The following is a 17,324-nucleotide window of genomic DNA, read 5'->3' on the forward strand; positions in this document are numbered from 1 at the left end:
TATGATTTATGTTAATCAATAGTTTACATAAAAGTATACCGTACCACAAGAATATATAAACATGAATTAATGTAAGCATGCATCATTATTCTATTTTTTAGTTAACACTCCTACTTTATATATCAAACTAATACACAAATATTAATGGATATATATAAAAACGTGTAAAATTTAAATTAAAAAATATTTAATAAAAATAATATAAATAATAAAAATATTTTTTCATTGATAATAATAAAAATCAATAGAGAATACATGGTATATATAGTAAGTTTTTGAATTTTTTAATTTTTATAAGAAAAACTTAATAATTAATTTGATTAATAAATACGTTTTTAGTTGTCATTTACAAATTTCTTATTATATTAATGTTAATGACAGAAAATTGAGTGTCAATTTTAAAATAATAAAAACTCACAAGGTTCACAAGACACGTTACAAAGAAAGAAATGCATGTATAACTATATAAACTAAAATTGAATATACATACATGGTTTTACAATAATTTAAAATTAAAAACGAATTCTATAATATTGTATTATGTGGAAATCGATATTTTTAATTTTTATTTTTGGTTGAAACTTGAAAGATGCATGTTACAGAACAGAAACAAGATTAGGCACGAATGCATACAAATGCCCGAAAGCAGCCAAAACTGTATTAAACAGGGAGCCGGCCCAAGAATGAACACTGTTTCAGCATAAGTTCAGATCATCCAACCATAGATATGCATGCTAGTACAAAGTACAAACACAATTAACTCCACAATTGCAGTATATAACCATCAAAACTATATATATATATATATATATATATATATATATATAACCATAAAAACTTGAAACGGAAAAGCTAATTTTATGAGCTTTGGGCTTTCGGCCTATGAGCTAGTCCAAAATATATCTTGACTTGATCAATTTATTGTTTGGTAGCTCAAGTACATTTTATGTTTTATTTTGTCCACAAAACACATGTCCTCAACTTCTTTACTAGCTAGTACGTTTTTTTTTTCTTTACTTACCATAAATAACATTACTATAGATGATTTAGTAATTTTGCTGATGAATAATCTCTTTGAAAAAATATAACTATTTCTAATAAAATATCTCTTTTCAACTACATTTTTCATTTATAACATAATTTTACTTGAAAAGAAAATTAAAATTGTAGAGTGTGTAGTCACAGGGTATTCATAACAATTGAAGCGTAATATGTTAAAAATATGTGTAAAATAAAAATTAATGTTATCTTTATATATTGTTATAAATTATAATTATTTATCGTCTTTTTTATATGCATTTCAAAAATATTCTAAAAAACTAGTTGTAATATTCTAAAAAATTAGTTGTTCAATGAATAGATATCAGTATGACTATAATACATATGTATTTATCAAAAAATATAACTACAACAGCATTTGAAGTAAGTAGTTTAGTCGGGGGGAAGCAATTAAAGAGTACTTTTTAAAAAAATAGTACTACATAAATTCATCTTTTAGGTTATATTCGCTGAAATATTTCTATTCTACTACTTATAGTCGCTTTATTACTTACATATTATTACTAGTACTTTAGAAGATCATGCAGCAAGCTATATAGATATTATTATATAAAAGATATTTTAGTTGCCACATTTAAATTTCTTACATCTACGTATCTATGAAAAACACATTTGAAATCTCAAACTCAGCCACACCGCTGTTCTGTTTAGAGAAGAAAAGGCCTTGGTCCAAAAGTAATGTGCATTTTTCAGTCACGGAAGAGGCAATTAATGCATGTGCTATCTAGCTTTAAACAACTCCCTCCATCTTAATTCTTAGCGGTCCAATAATAGAAACACATTAATGCAGAGGACAGGTTACTGGTTAGAGATTATTATTTGAATGTGTTTTAAAAACCCATTTGAAAATTTAGGTGCCTTCGCCATTGGTGCGTATTTGAAAGGGTTACTTTATGTGGCTCTTCATCAATTCATTCTGAGGAGCAACAAATATTATATTGTTGACTGGCCGTACTTAATTAATTACTACGTAAGAAATTAAGCAGAGGAAAAGTCTAAGATATCTTCCAGCATTTCCCACTAATATTAGAAATGCACATTTCACATGCATGTACTTTTTATCCCTTTTTATTTCATGTATCTCCATATTTTTATAAGTGTGATGCTCTATTTTCTTCTTCTTTTTAAATAAAAGAAGAAACGGTCAATTTTTTAATATAAATAATGTCTTTAAATATCTAGCCTTTTTATTAATTACATCTAGCCTTTGTTCTTTGTTAAAAAATGTAACGTAAATCACGCATAATTTGCCCATCTAGTGTATGTTCATATAATCATGTATGGTTACGGTTCTAAGAAATTATGATAAAAATGCAAAACCAAAGTTGAAGTGGGTGTTTGATTCTGCCTTGCATCTTAATTTCATATGTGCGTTTTAGACACGATACCAAACATACACGAAATGACAACATGAATTTAATATTGTAAAAGATTTTTACCATTTAAACAATATCAATAGATGATGATAGATCCATGTCATTTGCCGTAGGACATAGATGTATCTATTTTTAAAGAACAATAAAATCAAGGGAGGTGTATTAATAGTTAAATACCTCTTTTCCTCCATTAAGGTTTTTATTTTTCTTGGCATTATTTTTCTGTTCATGTTAGAGAGATTACTCTGATATATTCATAATTTTTTAAAGTTACTAATAGTTATTGAAATTAATGAATTTATCTTTTATTAAATTCATTTTCTTTAATATAGTATTAAAAATAAAAATAAATTTAACAATGTTTTGTTCTTTAGAACTGGATACGTTAAAAGTTTCCTTTTAATAGTGACTTAATGCACATTTAATCTAATTTTTAAGAGAAATATGTTTTCTTATAATTTTAAATAATGATTTGAGTGTGTGCTTTTATTATTTTTTTTATAAAAAAATCAGTTTGTAACATGATTTTTTATTTATAAAAAAAGTAAATATTTCTTTAAAGAAACGTGACACATGCACTAAAAATATTTTTTATCCTTAAAATAATTAGCTTAATCAAAATTATTCTTTTTTTACCAAATCTTTATTATTAATTGTTTTTTGAAAAAGGAATCACACCCTCCTTTACTTTGCAAATGAAAGTCAAAACCCAAACAACTTGCATTAAACCTAACCCCTTGGTAGATACCCAATTCACATTATAATAATAGTATATAAATATTCTTTTATATTTCTATTATATCGTAATTCTAATGAAACTTATATTTTTCTCATTTTGTTCTCTTTTCTCATGTATATCATGGGGGTGTTAAACAAATATTTTTCTTTCATATTATACCCACGCCCCATTTCACAAACTCTGACCACAGCTCAGGGGTCTTATCAAGAACACTTCACTGCAGAATCTAATTTTCAATTTCCAACCAAACCCTGCTTATTTTTCAGACCAAAAATAAAAAATAAAAAAAATCGAACTCTTCAGGCTTCATCCTCGTGTTCCTATGATCATCAACTTCCTTCCTCTTACAGTTACAGCAAAGTTAAACAATTAAAAAAACAAATAACTAAATGGGCCATAATAATCTGAATACAAATATACTCCATAATCATCTGTCAAACTAATAAGGAAGGTCATTTTCTGGACGGTTGCATTAAATTGAATTTCCTAGAGAGAGAAAATGATGGAAAAAAAATTTAATTATTTATTACCCGAAAACAAAAAAGTCTTTGGAAATTCAGTCCCTCTGTTCCCACCTTTTCTCATTCGTACGCGGATTCGGCCGAAATTATTAGCATAATTTAATCCAATCCTAACTTCATCTCTTCTTGTTTTCTTCACTTGCTAATTTAAAACCCTTCAAATTCTCCACAGCCAAACTGTTTCATACCATGCCACCACCGTTTCCACACCCATATCTCTCAGCCTTCGAAATTTCTATCCTTTCCTTCGGGGAACTGCTCCGTTCCTGAAACCATCATCTGGGTCGCACAATTTTTTTTTTTAAAAAAGAATAATCTCCGATGGCTTCGGCGGCCATATTCTCGTCGCTACGGCGGCGCCGGTCTCCGTCGCTGGAGGCGTTTCTGGTGCCGGTCGACCTCTCCGACGTGGCGCTGCTGGAGACTCTTATCTCCGTCGCCAGCGACGTCGCGTCCTGCTTCTCCGGCCACCGGTTCCCCTTCCAGCGCCGGAACTCGCGTGCCCTCATCGGAAAAGTTGAGATTTTCCGGTCAATGTTGGAGTGTCTGAGAGACTCCGCTGCCGCCGGAGCTCTTACTCCGACGGCGGTGCTGTGCTTAAAGGAGTTCTACCTGCTTCTATATCGCTCAAAGATTCTTCTTGATTACTGTGCCCAATCGAGCAAGTTGTGGCTGCTGCTTCAGAACCATTGTGTTTCTGGTCACTTCCATGATCTGAGCCAAGAATTTTCGACCCTTTTGGATGTTTTTCCCGTTGGGGAAGTTGGCCTCAGTGATGATGTTAGGGAACAGATTGAGTTGTTGCAGAGACAATCCAAAAGGGCTAAGTTGTTCATAGATAAGAAAGATGATGTTCTTAGGACAAGGTTCTTTTGGTTTCTCGAAGAGTTTGAGAGTGGGAGGGTTCCTGATTCTAAGGACTTGAGGTGTTTCTTTGTGGATAAACTGAGGATTCTTGATGCTAAGAGTTGTAGGGTGGAGATTGAAGCCTTGGAGGAGCAGATTGTGAACCACGAGGGTGATGTTGAGCCAACGGTTCCTGTGCTTAATGGGATGGTGGCTATCACAAGGTATTGCAGGTTTTTGTTGTTTGGGTTTGAGGAAGAGTTGGAAATTGAGATTCAAAAGAAGGGGAGGAAGAGGTTGATTGCTCAGGAAATTGCTGAAACGTTTTTGACTGTTCCTAAGGACTTTTGTTGTCCGATATCATTGGATTTGATGTGTGATCCTGTGATAATTTCCACGGGTCAAACTTATGATAGGAGGTCTATATGGAGGTGGATGGAGGAAGGGCATTGTACTTGTCCAAAAACGGGGCAATTGCTTTCTCATAATAGGCTTGTTCCTAATCGTGCTCTTAGGAATATGATTATGCAGTGGTGCAGTGCACATGGAGTACCCTATGATCCACCTGAGGGGGTTGATGCATCTGTTGAGATGTTTGTATCAGCTTGTCCCTCCAAAGCTTCCCTCGAAGCTAACCGAGGGGCGACCATGCTTCTCATTCAGCAGCTTGCGGATGGGTCACAAGCTGCACAGACTGTGGCTGCTAGGGAGATAAGATTGTTGGCCAAAACTGGAAAGGAAAACCGTGCCTTCATCGCGCAGGCCGGGGCAATTCCTCATCTTAGGAACTTGCTTTCCTCACCTAATGCTGTTGCACAGGAGAATTCTGTGACAGCACTGCTCAACCTATCCATTTTTGAAAGAAATAAAAGCATGATCATGGAGGAGGAAGGGTGTTTGGGGTCAATAGTTGAGGTGTTGCGATTCGGGCATACAACTGAGGCAAGGGAGAATGCTGCTGCAACATTGTTCAGCCTCTCTGCTGTCCATGATTATAAGAAAAGAATTGCGGATAATGTGGGGGCTGTTGAAGCACTGGCTTGGTTGTTGCAAGAGGGGACTCAAAGAGGAAAGAAGGATGCTGTCACAGCATTGTTTAATCTCTCCACTCACACTGAGAATTGTTTGAGAATGATAGAGGCAGGGGCGGTGAAAGCTATGGTTGTGGCTTTGGGGAATGAAGGAGTTGCTGAGGAAGCAGCTGGTGCCTTGGCCTTGATTGTTCGGCAGCCTGTTGGCGCCATGGCGGTGGTGAGGGAGGAAGCAGCAGTAGCCGGATTGATAGGAATGATGCGTTGTGGAACGCCGAGAGGTAAAGAGAATGCAGTTGCAGCATTGTTGGAGCTGTGCAGGAGTGGAGGTGCAGCTGCAACTGAAAGAGTGGTTAGGGCGCCGGCTTTGGTTGGATTGCTTCAAACCTTGCTCTTTACAGGTACAAAGAGGGCAAGAAGAAAGGCAGCTTCACTAGCTAGAGTGTTTCAGAGATGTGAAAATGCATCTCTCCATTATGGTGGATTAGGTGTAGGTTATTCATTTGCTAGCGATTCAGCTTCAACCAGAAATACTACAACCTTTGTGAGTGACGTTTCACTTCCAATGTCCATTTCTGTTCCTGTTTTATAGTGGTAATACTCATTCTCATGTTTGTTGTGTTCCCGATTTTTGTTGTAACTCTATTGATTCTTTCATTGAAATTTAAAGTCATCAAGTATAGGAATACCAGATATGTATTCTAAGACTTAGAGAATGATGCGTTGTTGAGCAGTTAGCTTCAACCCATTTGTAATGAGTTATTGCCAGAGAATATAAAGTGTTCTAAAGTGGAATTATTAGACCATTTCAGGCGTTCTATTTTTTCTGTGCTTTACTCCTCCCGTTGGCAATTTATTGGATTTTTAAGAGTAATGCTACTTCTTTTATATGTATATTCATGCTCCATTTATGTTTAATTTATACAATTTAAACTTGTTTTGTTAAATTTACATGGAGTTAAAATGTGTGCTATTGTGCACGATTTGTTCCTTGAGTAAACAGCATTTTTTTGTTCTTTCTATTTTATTAGAGTAACTATACATTTAGGATATAAAAACTTGCATTTTTCCAATGAGGGTTACTGGTGAGTTTTTTTTATTGGTAGGTCATTGATATGTCAACTTTCTTGTTGATAAAGTTTTTTATTTGAGCCTGGAAAAGGTGTAATAAAATTTAAACTGATTTACACCGCGGGAAAGTGTTTAAATGTTAAGATAGTTTAGTTTGTTATAACTTTATTTATCTAGTTGTCAGGTGTAATCTTTGCATAAAGCAGGGTAGAATAAATTCTCTTTGTTATCATGTTTTCAGTCATCAAATTTGTAGTTTTCACTTCAGATACCGTTTGTTGTGTCTAAGATTTCAATGTGAGTTAGCCTCAAGCGTGTTGCATGCACGATTATTCCTTGTTAACATTGTCCGCTAATTAATCCTGTCCCGTGAAGTATCTGAATGTTCTATTCTATTATTGGGACGCTATGATATCACTAACTTTTCTGCCTAACGTGTTAGAACGAATGTGGATCACACAAGAGATGCTCTTTCATCTTGACTCTTCCTTTCTTTGTTCCATTCCTATGTGCTAGGAAAAAAAAACAGCTATCAATATGTGTCGTCATAATGGGTAAGTATCTTAAAATATTCTTTAGCATATCGTATGAAGATAGTGAGAAAAAAGCTAAGGCAATTCAAAGATGAGTGCTATTTTTGGAGATTAAAGTAATTGCTTGCTTCCATTGAGCGGTGGAGGATGATGGGCCAAACATATTCTTCTTTGGCATAGTGGCACGTATGAACTGACATGAGGGGTCGCCAAAGGAGACGCAATTTGATTTGTTTCGATTTGATTATTAGATTACTGTCATTGGTCGATAGCAGCACAATAATAGCATGCTAATGTTTCTTTATTATATAAATGACAGTAAAAAGAATATGAAGATAAATTGAAATATTGAATCTTCCATTGTAAAAAGAAAATAGTTGGAGGTTTAAAGTTTTACAAGGGATTAAAATATCAATTCAATAATAATCCATGATAAATTTATTGTTCTTTAAAATAATTATCATAAAATAATTCAAACGATGATTTGTGATTAAATAATGATATGATATAATTTTACACTGATAATATATTAACGTTACGTTAAACTCTTAAATTTATTATGTAAGATAAATTTATTAATTTTTAAAATAATTTAAATAATAATTTATAACGTTAAACTCCTAAAAGATAAATTGAGTAACAAGATGTTATTTAGTACGGAATAGAGAAACATGAAATTCACGGAATCAAAATATAATGCCAGGGGATAGTCTCACCATTGGAGGGAATAATTGAAAAAAAAATTCTAATATCAACGGAACATGCCTATTTGTACACTTTTTTGCACACGTAAATTTCACCCGTTACATCATTATTCATCATGTGTAGTATTTAATATTTAGTCCGATTTATTTTAGGCTTTTCTTAAAAAAAAAAGAAATTGAGTTAAACAAAAAAAAAGCTTTTCTAGAAAATAGCTTTATGAGTTTTTACTTCTATTCAAGTTTCAAGATTTAATGATAATATAATATGCTAAAGAAACTTTATGTTAAAAGTAACCTTTGAGTTTAAGAAATTATGGAGTAATTAAATAATTATAATTTTTATCTTTAATTTAAATTTAAAATAAGTTTTAAGCTCTAAAAAGGTTAGACCTAACAATATTTGGTTTCTTTTAGTTTTACTTTCTATTCCCACACCTTCGAATTCCTTCTAAGTACATTTAATTTTGACAACAAAAGAAGAAGAAAAAACAATTTTGTGATTTTTGATAATTATACGTTTCTTTCTTCAGTTGAAGGGATCCAATCCTCGAATTATGTTTCAAAGTGGTCCAAAAAGCACAAAAAATAATGGTTGTTATGATAAGTTGTTTCTATCATTGTTAATGCAATGATCAAAGCCACTCTTGACCGCAGTATTCCAAGCTGTTTTCATCAACCTCTCTTGAGAAAGGAAAATTGCAAGTACTACACGCAAGTTCATGCTTCGTTGCTTGGGGCAATTCCATTACATGAATATTCTTCATAGTGGAGGCACACAGAGTGCACACATTTTAAAAAATAATTAATTGGAGGTTTTGTGAGACACTTTTGTTTTGAGACATGGTGGTACTCGAGCTTATCTTGTTTGATATGATGCGATTGAATTGCTAACGATGACAATAACACTATATGATTCTCAATCCATCCACCATATATTTTCAGCCCAAGAAGTAGCACAAGTTAGTGTCTTGAGTCCTCATTGTTTTCTCCATTTGGTTGTTGTGTAAGATTTTTTATTTTTACAGTGAATTGTCACTGATATTGCCCCTTATTGACTTGACGTATTAAGACTTAGACTTAATGGACTGAGTATTGTGTCGTTAGGTTTCTAGTTAATAGACCGTGACAAGAGAGTTTGTTAAGACTTAGAACTAGGTGCCTGTATATATAAGTTACGGTTTTATTTATTCATTGAAAAACGCACCACAACTAGAGGAACATAGGACAAGGCTTAATAAAAGATTTGTCAGGTCATTAAAACGGTTTTTTTTCCCTCATGTAATAATGATAAAAATGTCGTGTTATTTTATTGTAACTCCTATTTTCATAAACTAATTTTATGAGTAAAAAATTGAGCCTTTATGCTTAATTTGATGGCTAAATTATACTAATCCCTTTGTATCTTTAATTTTTCAATTTTCCTATTCATTAAACCCTTTTGCATTTTTTAAAATAATAATAATTTATCGGCCCTTGAAATTTCGACAATATAATTAATTTACATACACTAACAGTCCGGTTCAATTCAAAAAACAAGAGAGAAATAAAATTCCCAGCCAATCAACAATTTCAAACAATCAATTGAACAAGTTAACAAGGTTGAGAGAAGAAAAAAAAAATACTTTGAGTGAACAACAAGGACGAATCTCAATGCCTAAGTAGAGAAGATTCAACGATCCCCTCCCTCAACCTCAAGAAGCTTCGGTGATTCCACCTAACTCAAGTTGGGCCATTGGGTGTCCAGCCCGAACCTAGGAAAACTAAAGAAAAATAACATCTGACCCATGGGCCAACATGATAAGTCAGCCCATTAGGAAAACACAACGGAAATTATTTTCCACACCTCCCATTTGCTTCCTGCACCTACTCTGGAATGCAATTTTTACACTCCAAAAAGATCTTTCTCGAATGTAATTTTACAATCGAGATTAGGTGTTCCAAAATCTTAAAATAGGTGCAGGAAGAAACATCGGAGGTATAGGAAGCAGCCAAAACAAAACCTGAGCATAGATTGGTGTCCAATTACTAATGATCTTGTTTTCAATTAGTTAGATGCTCGAGAAAATAAAAATTTCAAATGCAAGCATAACTGTTATATGACCCCTATATGCATATTGATTGGGTTTCGGCAATTCGAACTACAATGTCTAATATCACAACTACGCATGTGAAATTAAGCTGACACTTGAGTGTTTTTTGTTTTTATTCTTAAAGAAAATGGAAAATAAGAGTGAAAATATATTTGTTTAAAATTTAGAAAATATGAAAATATTTTCAAAAACAAACTAAAAAATGAAACAAAAAATCAATATTTTTAGTCTTTTATGAAGAAATTAAAATGCAGTGGCACCTTAGAATTTTTTTTTTCTACACATGTTTTCTAAATCTTGAAAATTTGAAAATAAAGATGAAAAATAAAAATAGAAAATAAACCCTCTCAAATCAAACACCCCTTAAGTTGACTTGACGAGCAAAGACATAGCTTAAAATAGCAATGGTTTAAAAAAATTATTACTAAATTAAGAGGAATATATTCAGAGGGAAGTGACAATAAATATACTCGTTTGCTAGAAGATATAATATGGATTGGATAGTTAAAAAAGAAAAAAAAGTATAGATTCAATCTCTTTTACTAATAAAAAATTAATAATTGATAATTAATATTTACCTATAAAAAAATAGACCCTTTGCTATGTTTAATCATATAGTTGGGAAGGGGTGCAAAGAGAGGCTTCCCTTCTTAAGCAACAAAACCGGTAGAGGGAATTGGACTTATTGTAAGTCTTCCTATTCAAATGATTTAGTTGAAACATAATTATTGAGAAATTCAGTTAAACAAGGAAAAAAGAGTTGCAATTTTCTTCTTTTATAATATTGTAATAATACCCCTTTTTCTCTTGCAGTATCAAATGCATACATGGCATTTCATGCAATAATATGGAAATGATGAAAAGATTCTTTTTCAATTCAAGTTAATAAAAAAATGCCTAGATCACGTCAGAATGAAAAAGAAGAATGGAATTTATTGTCGAGTTGAAGGATTTATTGTGTTAGCGTGAAAACGAAATAACTTGAAAAAAGATTGTGTCCAAAATTCTTTTATGTACGTAGTTCGTGGTTTGGGCCATCTATCAAAATCGGCAACCGAAGAATCAATTTGATGACCTCTTTTGTTGACAAAATACAACACAACCAATTTAGAATTTCATAACTAAACCGAATATTTATCTACCCTATGGCTTTTTTGGTCTTATACCTTGCTTGGAAATGAAGGTTCCCCTGTTGACCCTAAGAACCTTATTTCTTGTGTTGGACCTTAATAGCTCATACATCATAATTTGGAGGAGACAATCAGAATCTCATGATATAATAACTGCTATGACAAGGGACCATTTACTAAAATGGTAGATATTGTGTCAAGTTTCTTTTGCATAATCACATCAATTTTTCTTCTAAAATACTTCATATGTAATGTTGGCACAGAAGCTCACAGAGCATCAATATTATCCTTCATAATTGTTGAAGAGGGAGCCCACGCCCTTTGAATTGTCACTGTTTATTTACTTTTGATATGCGTGTTCTGAGTAGAACAATATGATCAACACTCTATTTTTTATTAAAAAATTAGAAGTATATAAAGATAAAAACTGTAAATTTAAATATAAGTAAAAAAAAAATGTCGCTACAAGGCATATTTTTGTGCAACTCAATCAATAACACTTAGTTACATTATGACTTCTTTTTTTAATACAAAGAGTGATAAAATACGAAGACACTCAATTACTAGCAGAAGTTCACTCAAAATATTATTGCAGAAAGATAAATAGCAAGAAGTCTTACCCAATGTTTATGATCAACGTTATATAAATCAAACTAAAAGTTAAAATGAAAATTGCTTTTTAGTACGGAATTTTCATAAGAATGCTCACGGATGAATTTATAAAGTACTGCAGAGTCTGCAAATTGCCTTTTATTTTCCCTCTCATGTATGGTTAACGCATTCAAATGATTGGCAAATTTTTAGATTCATCAATTTTTGTGAGAAAAATTTCCGTACGTAATGTTATTTGTTTCATGCAATCTCTTAGTTAGAGTTAAGTCATTTTGGTAATTACTAATTACACACAATTAATTTTGGTTATCGTATCTCAAAACCAGTTTTCTAATATCTTTTATCCAAATAATTTTTTTAGCATTTAATGTAAAAAAAAAAAAAGAACATTTAATTACACTTTTGATCCTTAGATATCCAATGACGGATCTAGGATCCGGGGCCAATCAACACAATTTATTTAGAAAACAAATCTAATAAAAATTACCATATATATAGATATGAAGATAAAGATAAATAAAAGCTATGTAACTAACAAAGAGCACTGAGAGAGAGAGTTATCACAGCTTAATCAAGATGTGTCTATGTGAAAAGAAAGTGAATTGCAATTGTTAATCCTGAATCAAGTTGTTTAGTTGCACAATGTAAAATAAGATAAAAGAGAACGAGAGTCACATAGGAAAGAAACGTGCGAGAAGAAAATAGAGGAAATTGAGAGCTGAAACAATAGAATAAAAAGTATAAGATAAACAACAAAAAACACAAAAATAAACACTACTTTTCTATTTATAAGAAAGAAATTATAATGTAATTATAAATAGAAATGGAAGAGGTAGTATATAAGAAAAGTGAGAAAAAAAATAATGGGTTCAAAACATAAAAATAAGAGGTAGAAATATTAAAATAAAAGAGTATTTATTTTTCTTCATATGAAAATAGGTAAGGAAGTGCAAATATATAAAATTAGGGGTGCAATATATATATATATATATATATATATATATATATATATATATATATATATATATATATATATATATATATATATATATATATATATGACTTTATCAAAATGAGAGGGTGCATTTGTCCACCCTCCTATAGATATTGTAGTTGTGCAACTTGTTTCTCTATAGGTCAGTCTTTGGTTAAATAGATTGTATTTTCATGACATTGTATGATAACAAGGAATTTTACATAAGCATGATAGGTTTGTTGACATGATTTAATAGCACTTTTGATTTATGCATCATGAGTGTGATACCAAAGAGGTTAAAAGTGTAATTAACTTGTACCATGTGTTAAGTAATACATCACCAATACATTATTATCTAAAGCCATGCCAGAAAAATTTATTAAATATTTAACCATAAATTAACAAGGAAGCCAAAATATCATTGTAGTAGTTGGAAGATCTAATTTGCACCATTACAATTTAGGGAATCAAAATCACAGAATTATAACATAAGAGGAACAAGTGATATGAAGGAGGTGATTGAGGAACAAGTATCCAAACACAATATTAATGATTGACTAGGGTGCAAAATTTGACAAAAATATCACATTTTGGTCGCCTATGAAAGGATCATTTTACACGCCTAGACAGACAGGACTAAATTTGGAGCACCCCAACCGCCAAACATTCTGCTTAATCGTAGCAGTAGTAGTGTATGCTCCTAACATGTGTGCCAGTGTGTCGCAATAGTACTGTCCAATGAGTCTTTGACCGAGAAGAAAAAGTTGAGAAATCTGCAAATAAATAAAGCCAGGAAAGAAAAAGATGAGACAAGGATTTTGCTAGCCAGAATCATAAGAGGAAACACTCCCAGTCCATCACAATCCAAAAAGAAACTGTTTTATTCTTTAGTCTTCCACCTTTTACTAACTGTGAAAAACAAAGTTAATATTCAAATGAACTGCAACATTTACATTCAGCTAAGTAGGAAGTAACTGCTGTACAAAATGACATTTACTGGTCTATAATTCTAGTTCTTATTGTTACAATAAAGTTACAGACAACCTCTTGTATAATGTTAAGTGTCCTAAAAATAAAAGCTCATACAATGACAATGTACCCGGTTCATAATAACCTATAAGCAACCTAATTTCTGGTTAACTGCTTCTATTACCGAGTATGTGTGGGCCTAACAAAGTGGTCCACCCCATGGCACAAATCTTTTTTTGTGTACAAACCAAAAAGCATGAAAAGTGGCAAAAGTGGTCACAGGAATTGGGGCGGGTATCTCTTTTGAAAACATAGCAGAAAAAAAACCAGTAAGAAACCCACGTTCCTATTTAACAGCCTAACCGTCCCACTAACTGCTAGAACTCTCAACTCTCACTATGCACTTCACTTCTGCTCTTTATCTTCTCTGAAGACTAATAAACCCTTCACCACCAAATCAAGAGAGTTCCAAACACCAAAACAACAAGAGCAGATTATGAAGTGGGGTGGAAAAAAGCCTTCTCCTTCTTCTTCTTCTTCTTCTAGGCCTTCTTCTTTCATATCTCATGTATCTCCTTTTTCATGGCTTTCCAAGTTCAAGCAGATGAGAATCAACTCAGAGCCAAAACCTGGCACACTGAAGCGGAATTCAACTCCATCTGATTATACTTCACCCCATTATGCTAATATAAATAGAGGCAGGTTTTATGGAGGGGATGATGATGAGGCTTTCTGGAGACTCTCATTTGGTGAAGAGAGTGGTAACGAGCATAGGAAAAGTGAAGATATTCTGAAACCAGTAAAGTACAATTTGGATGCTGAACATGCCATTCCATCCTCAAGTTTCCCCACTGGATTGAATAATGCTAAAAGGCAAGGTAGTAGAAAAGAAGGCACTCAGAAGATGAAGCAGAAGGACACTACTGGACTGAGAGAAGAAACAAAATTGCTGAATGAAGCATCAAAGAGTGTAAAGGAACTTGAATCCTTAAGGAGGAGATATGAGAGGAAAGCACAAAGAGTTTTGCAAGAGCAGCTCTTGAAATTGGAGAAGGCAGAAGAGGAAGCTGAGTTTGCATCAAGTCCATTCTTAGGAAATGATGTGCTGCAATTTGAGTCACCAAGAACAATTCGCACACCAAGAAAGCATTTTTTTGTAGATTCAAAGAGTTCCGGCCTTGGAATTCTCAGAGAATCTTGTGTGTGTGGTCCTCAATTGGGTTCTGAGTGGCATAGTTTGAATCAAACTGGGGGGTTGAAATTGAAACCAAAGGGTAACCAACAAAGGCAATCTCTTCATGTGAGCAGAGAAAATCAGAAGAGGAAACCAAAGCAGAACTCCAAGGTTAGAGTATATTCTCCAAGGATGGGTTCCAAGGTCGAAGTCCGCAAAATAAAGGCCATGGAAGAGAAGAAGAAAGCAAAACTGAAGATGAAGAAAGAAGAGGAAATTGTGGAGGAAACAGAAGAAGGGTTAGATAGCTTTGCTGTGGTGAAATGTTCTTTGGATCCACGGAAAGATTTCAGAGATTCAATGATTGAGATGATCACAGAGAAACAGATCAGCGAGCCAGAAGAAATGGAAGATCTGTTAGCGTGCTATCTGACTTTGAATTCTAATGAGTACCATGATCTCATCATCCAAGTGTTCAAGCAAGTATGGTTGTGTATGAGCCAAGCCAGTTCGGATATTCAATCAGACAAGCAATGTTGCCGTTGTGATTAACAACATAAATGTTTAGCTTGTAGGAAAACATTGGCAGAAATTGTAAATAGTTAATCTTGTTTTAGTTGTGCTTTATTAGCTTTGCTTGAATTTCTTTATTCTCTTCACATCTGTTGTATAAAATTCAAGAGAAGTTGCATCAAGATCCCAACAAACTTAATACTTTATAATAATTTTAACTACTAGTAAGAGTTCTTTCTGCATGTATACCTATATAATACTAAGTAGTTTACACTCAAAACATGATTATCTTGTTGGAGTTAGGATTCTTGTAAGCTTGTAGCATCATGTTCATTCTTTAGCAATATTTTTAATATAGGCTCTTGGGAAAGAAGTCTGAAGCACTGATGAGAGGTGAAACTTGTTGAGGAAATAAGGAATCTAAAATTCCAAATGGTAAAAATTTCCAAAAATAGAGAATGAACTTATAATACACATAAGGCATTGCTGCTTTGCACATCAGCATGGTCCTAGACATTCACATCAGTATAATACCCATAAGACATTGCCCATGCCGGTGGAAGAACTGTGGTTAAATGAATGAAAAGGAAAGGAAACTATTCTTCAATCCTTGTGATCAGTATTTGACACCATCAGATACCTTTAGCATGCATCTTATTCTGGCAATACAAATAAAATACCCTAAGAATGCGACAAATACTAATATTCTGTTATGCTCAGTGATTTGTCTGCATCCTTAACAATATATGGCTTTAAGATTAGTTAGGCTTAAATTTATAACTTAAAAATTAAATTCTGATATGGTAATAGATTAAAAATGTTGTGCTTTTTAGTTAATGAGTTGAATATGTTAAAAGGTAAATCCGGGGTTCTTTAACAAATGAACTTGAACTTTTGATTCATATAGTTTTTATTTATTTATTTATAAACTAAACAAGTTTGATGAGCAGGTTTCACTCATTGTAAGGCCTACACAATCTTTCATTGTGATATGTAGTCCAAAACTGCCTACTTAAATAAATTAGCATGCCTCCCTTTGAAGACACCCGACACACTTCACTGAAGCCTCTATGACATTTCAAACAACATATCTTAGTGACTGACTCATTCTTCATAAAGTTGATCATCTCTTGTAGCATTGATGAAAATGTCATCTAAGAGAAATGTTAGTTTTACTAATAAAGCTTCTTATAAATTCCCCAACTTTCATAAGTGTCAGCAGGCATGTGGGGAGGCACATTAGGTGAGGCCATCAAATGGAGTCATTGAGTGAGTGAAAAAATTTAAGATTTTGTGAGATATATTTATCACAAAGGTACCCTTTCTGATCATCTATGTTAGGGATAAATAAATTATACAACCTAGCTACAATGCAAATACTATACATTTCTATTATTATAATCAACATCTACAGTATGGGGAAATTATTTGGAGACCGAAGTGTATATCCTAATACATTAATTTGATGACTATTCTTTCTATTGCGTAAAGACCCGTTACCTAATTCCTTTCAAGTGAGGCATTTATGCCACATCTACACAATACCAAATTAGCTAATAACATCACAATAAGTCCCAAGTTTGTATATAAGATCAAAGCAATTCTTAAAGTCAACTCGGTGGTTACTTGGGATACCTATAAAAAAGCACAAGCAATAAAGTTAACCTACTTGCTAGGGGCTCATAAATTGGTCATTCGACTTTAATCATGCTGCTGCAGGTAGGCTTTACATGATCAAATTAATTTTTTCATTTATTATTTTGGCATCGATCATTCTATAGATGCATGTCCGTATTGATAACTGAACATAAATAAAACTATCTAGATGTAGAATTCAATAGATTTTAAACTAATCAACCAATAAAGGATTAAAGTTTTATCTTGTAACATCGATTTCAGGAATATTGGACATTCATAGCCTTGACTAGCCATCCGAAAACACGGAAATTTTTCTTGGGATAAAGGCATAAAACTCATCTA

At 32.8% G+C, this 17,324-nt stretch overlaps 2 protein-coding genes across 2 annotated transcripts; both read left to right on the forward strand.

Annotated features, from left to right (window-relative positions):
- The first annotated feature begins 3,728 nt into the window (after positions 1-3,728).
- Positions 3,729-6,466, forward strand: LOC114412965 (U-box domain-containing protein 17-like). Its single transcript, XM_028377088.1, has one exon. It carries the CDS (start codon positions 4,017-4,019, stop codon positions 6,162-6,164), a length of 2,148 nt encoding a protein of 715 aa, XP_028232889.1. The 5' UTR covers positions 3,729-4,016; the 3' UTR covers positions 6,165-6,466.
- Positions 6,467-13,971: 7,505 nt separating this feature from the next.
- LOC114412966 (transcription repressor OFP5-like) lies at positions 13,972-15,473 on the forward strand. The gene has a single exon (XM_028377089.1). It carries the CDS (start codon positions 14,154-14,156, stop codon positions 15,381-15,383), a length of 1,230 nt encoding a protein of 409 aa, XP_028232890.1. The 5' UTR covers positions 13,972-14,153; the 3' UTR covers positions 15,384-15,473.
- Positions 15,474-17,324: the final 1,851 nt, after the last annotated feature.

The sequence above is a fragment of the Glycine soja genome, chromosome 5, assembly GCF_004193775.1.
Source record: "Glycine soja cultivar W05 chromosome 5, ASM419377v2, whole genome shotgun sequence".
NCBI lineage: Eukaryota > Viridiplantae > Streptophyta > Magnoliopsida > Fabales > Fabaceae > Glycine > Glycine soja.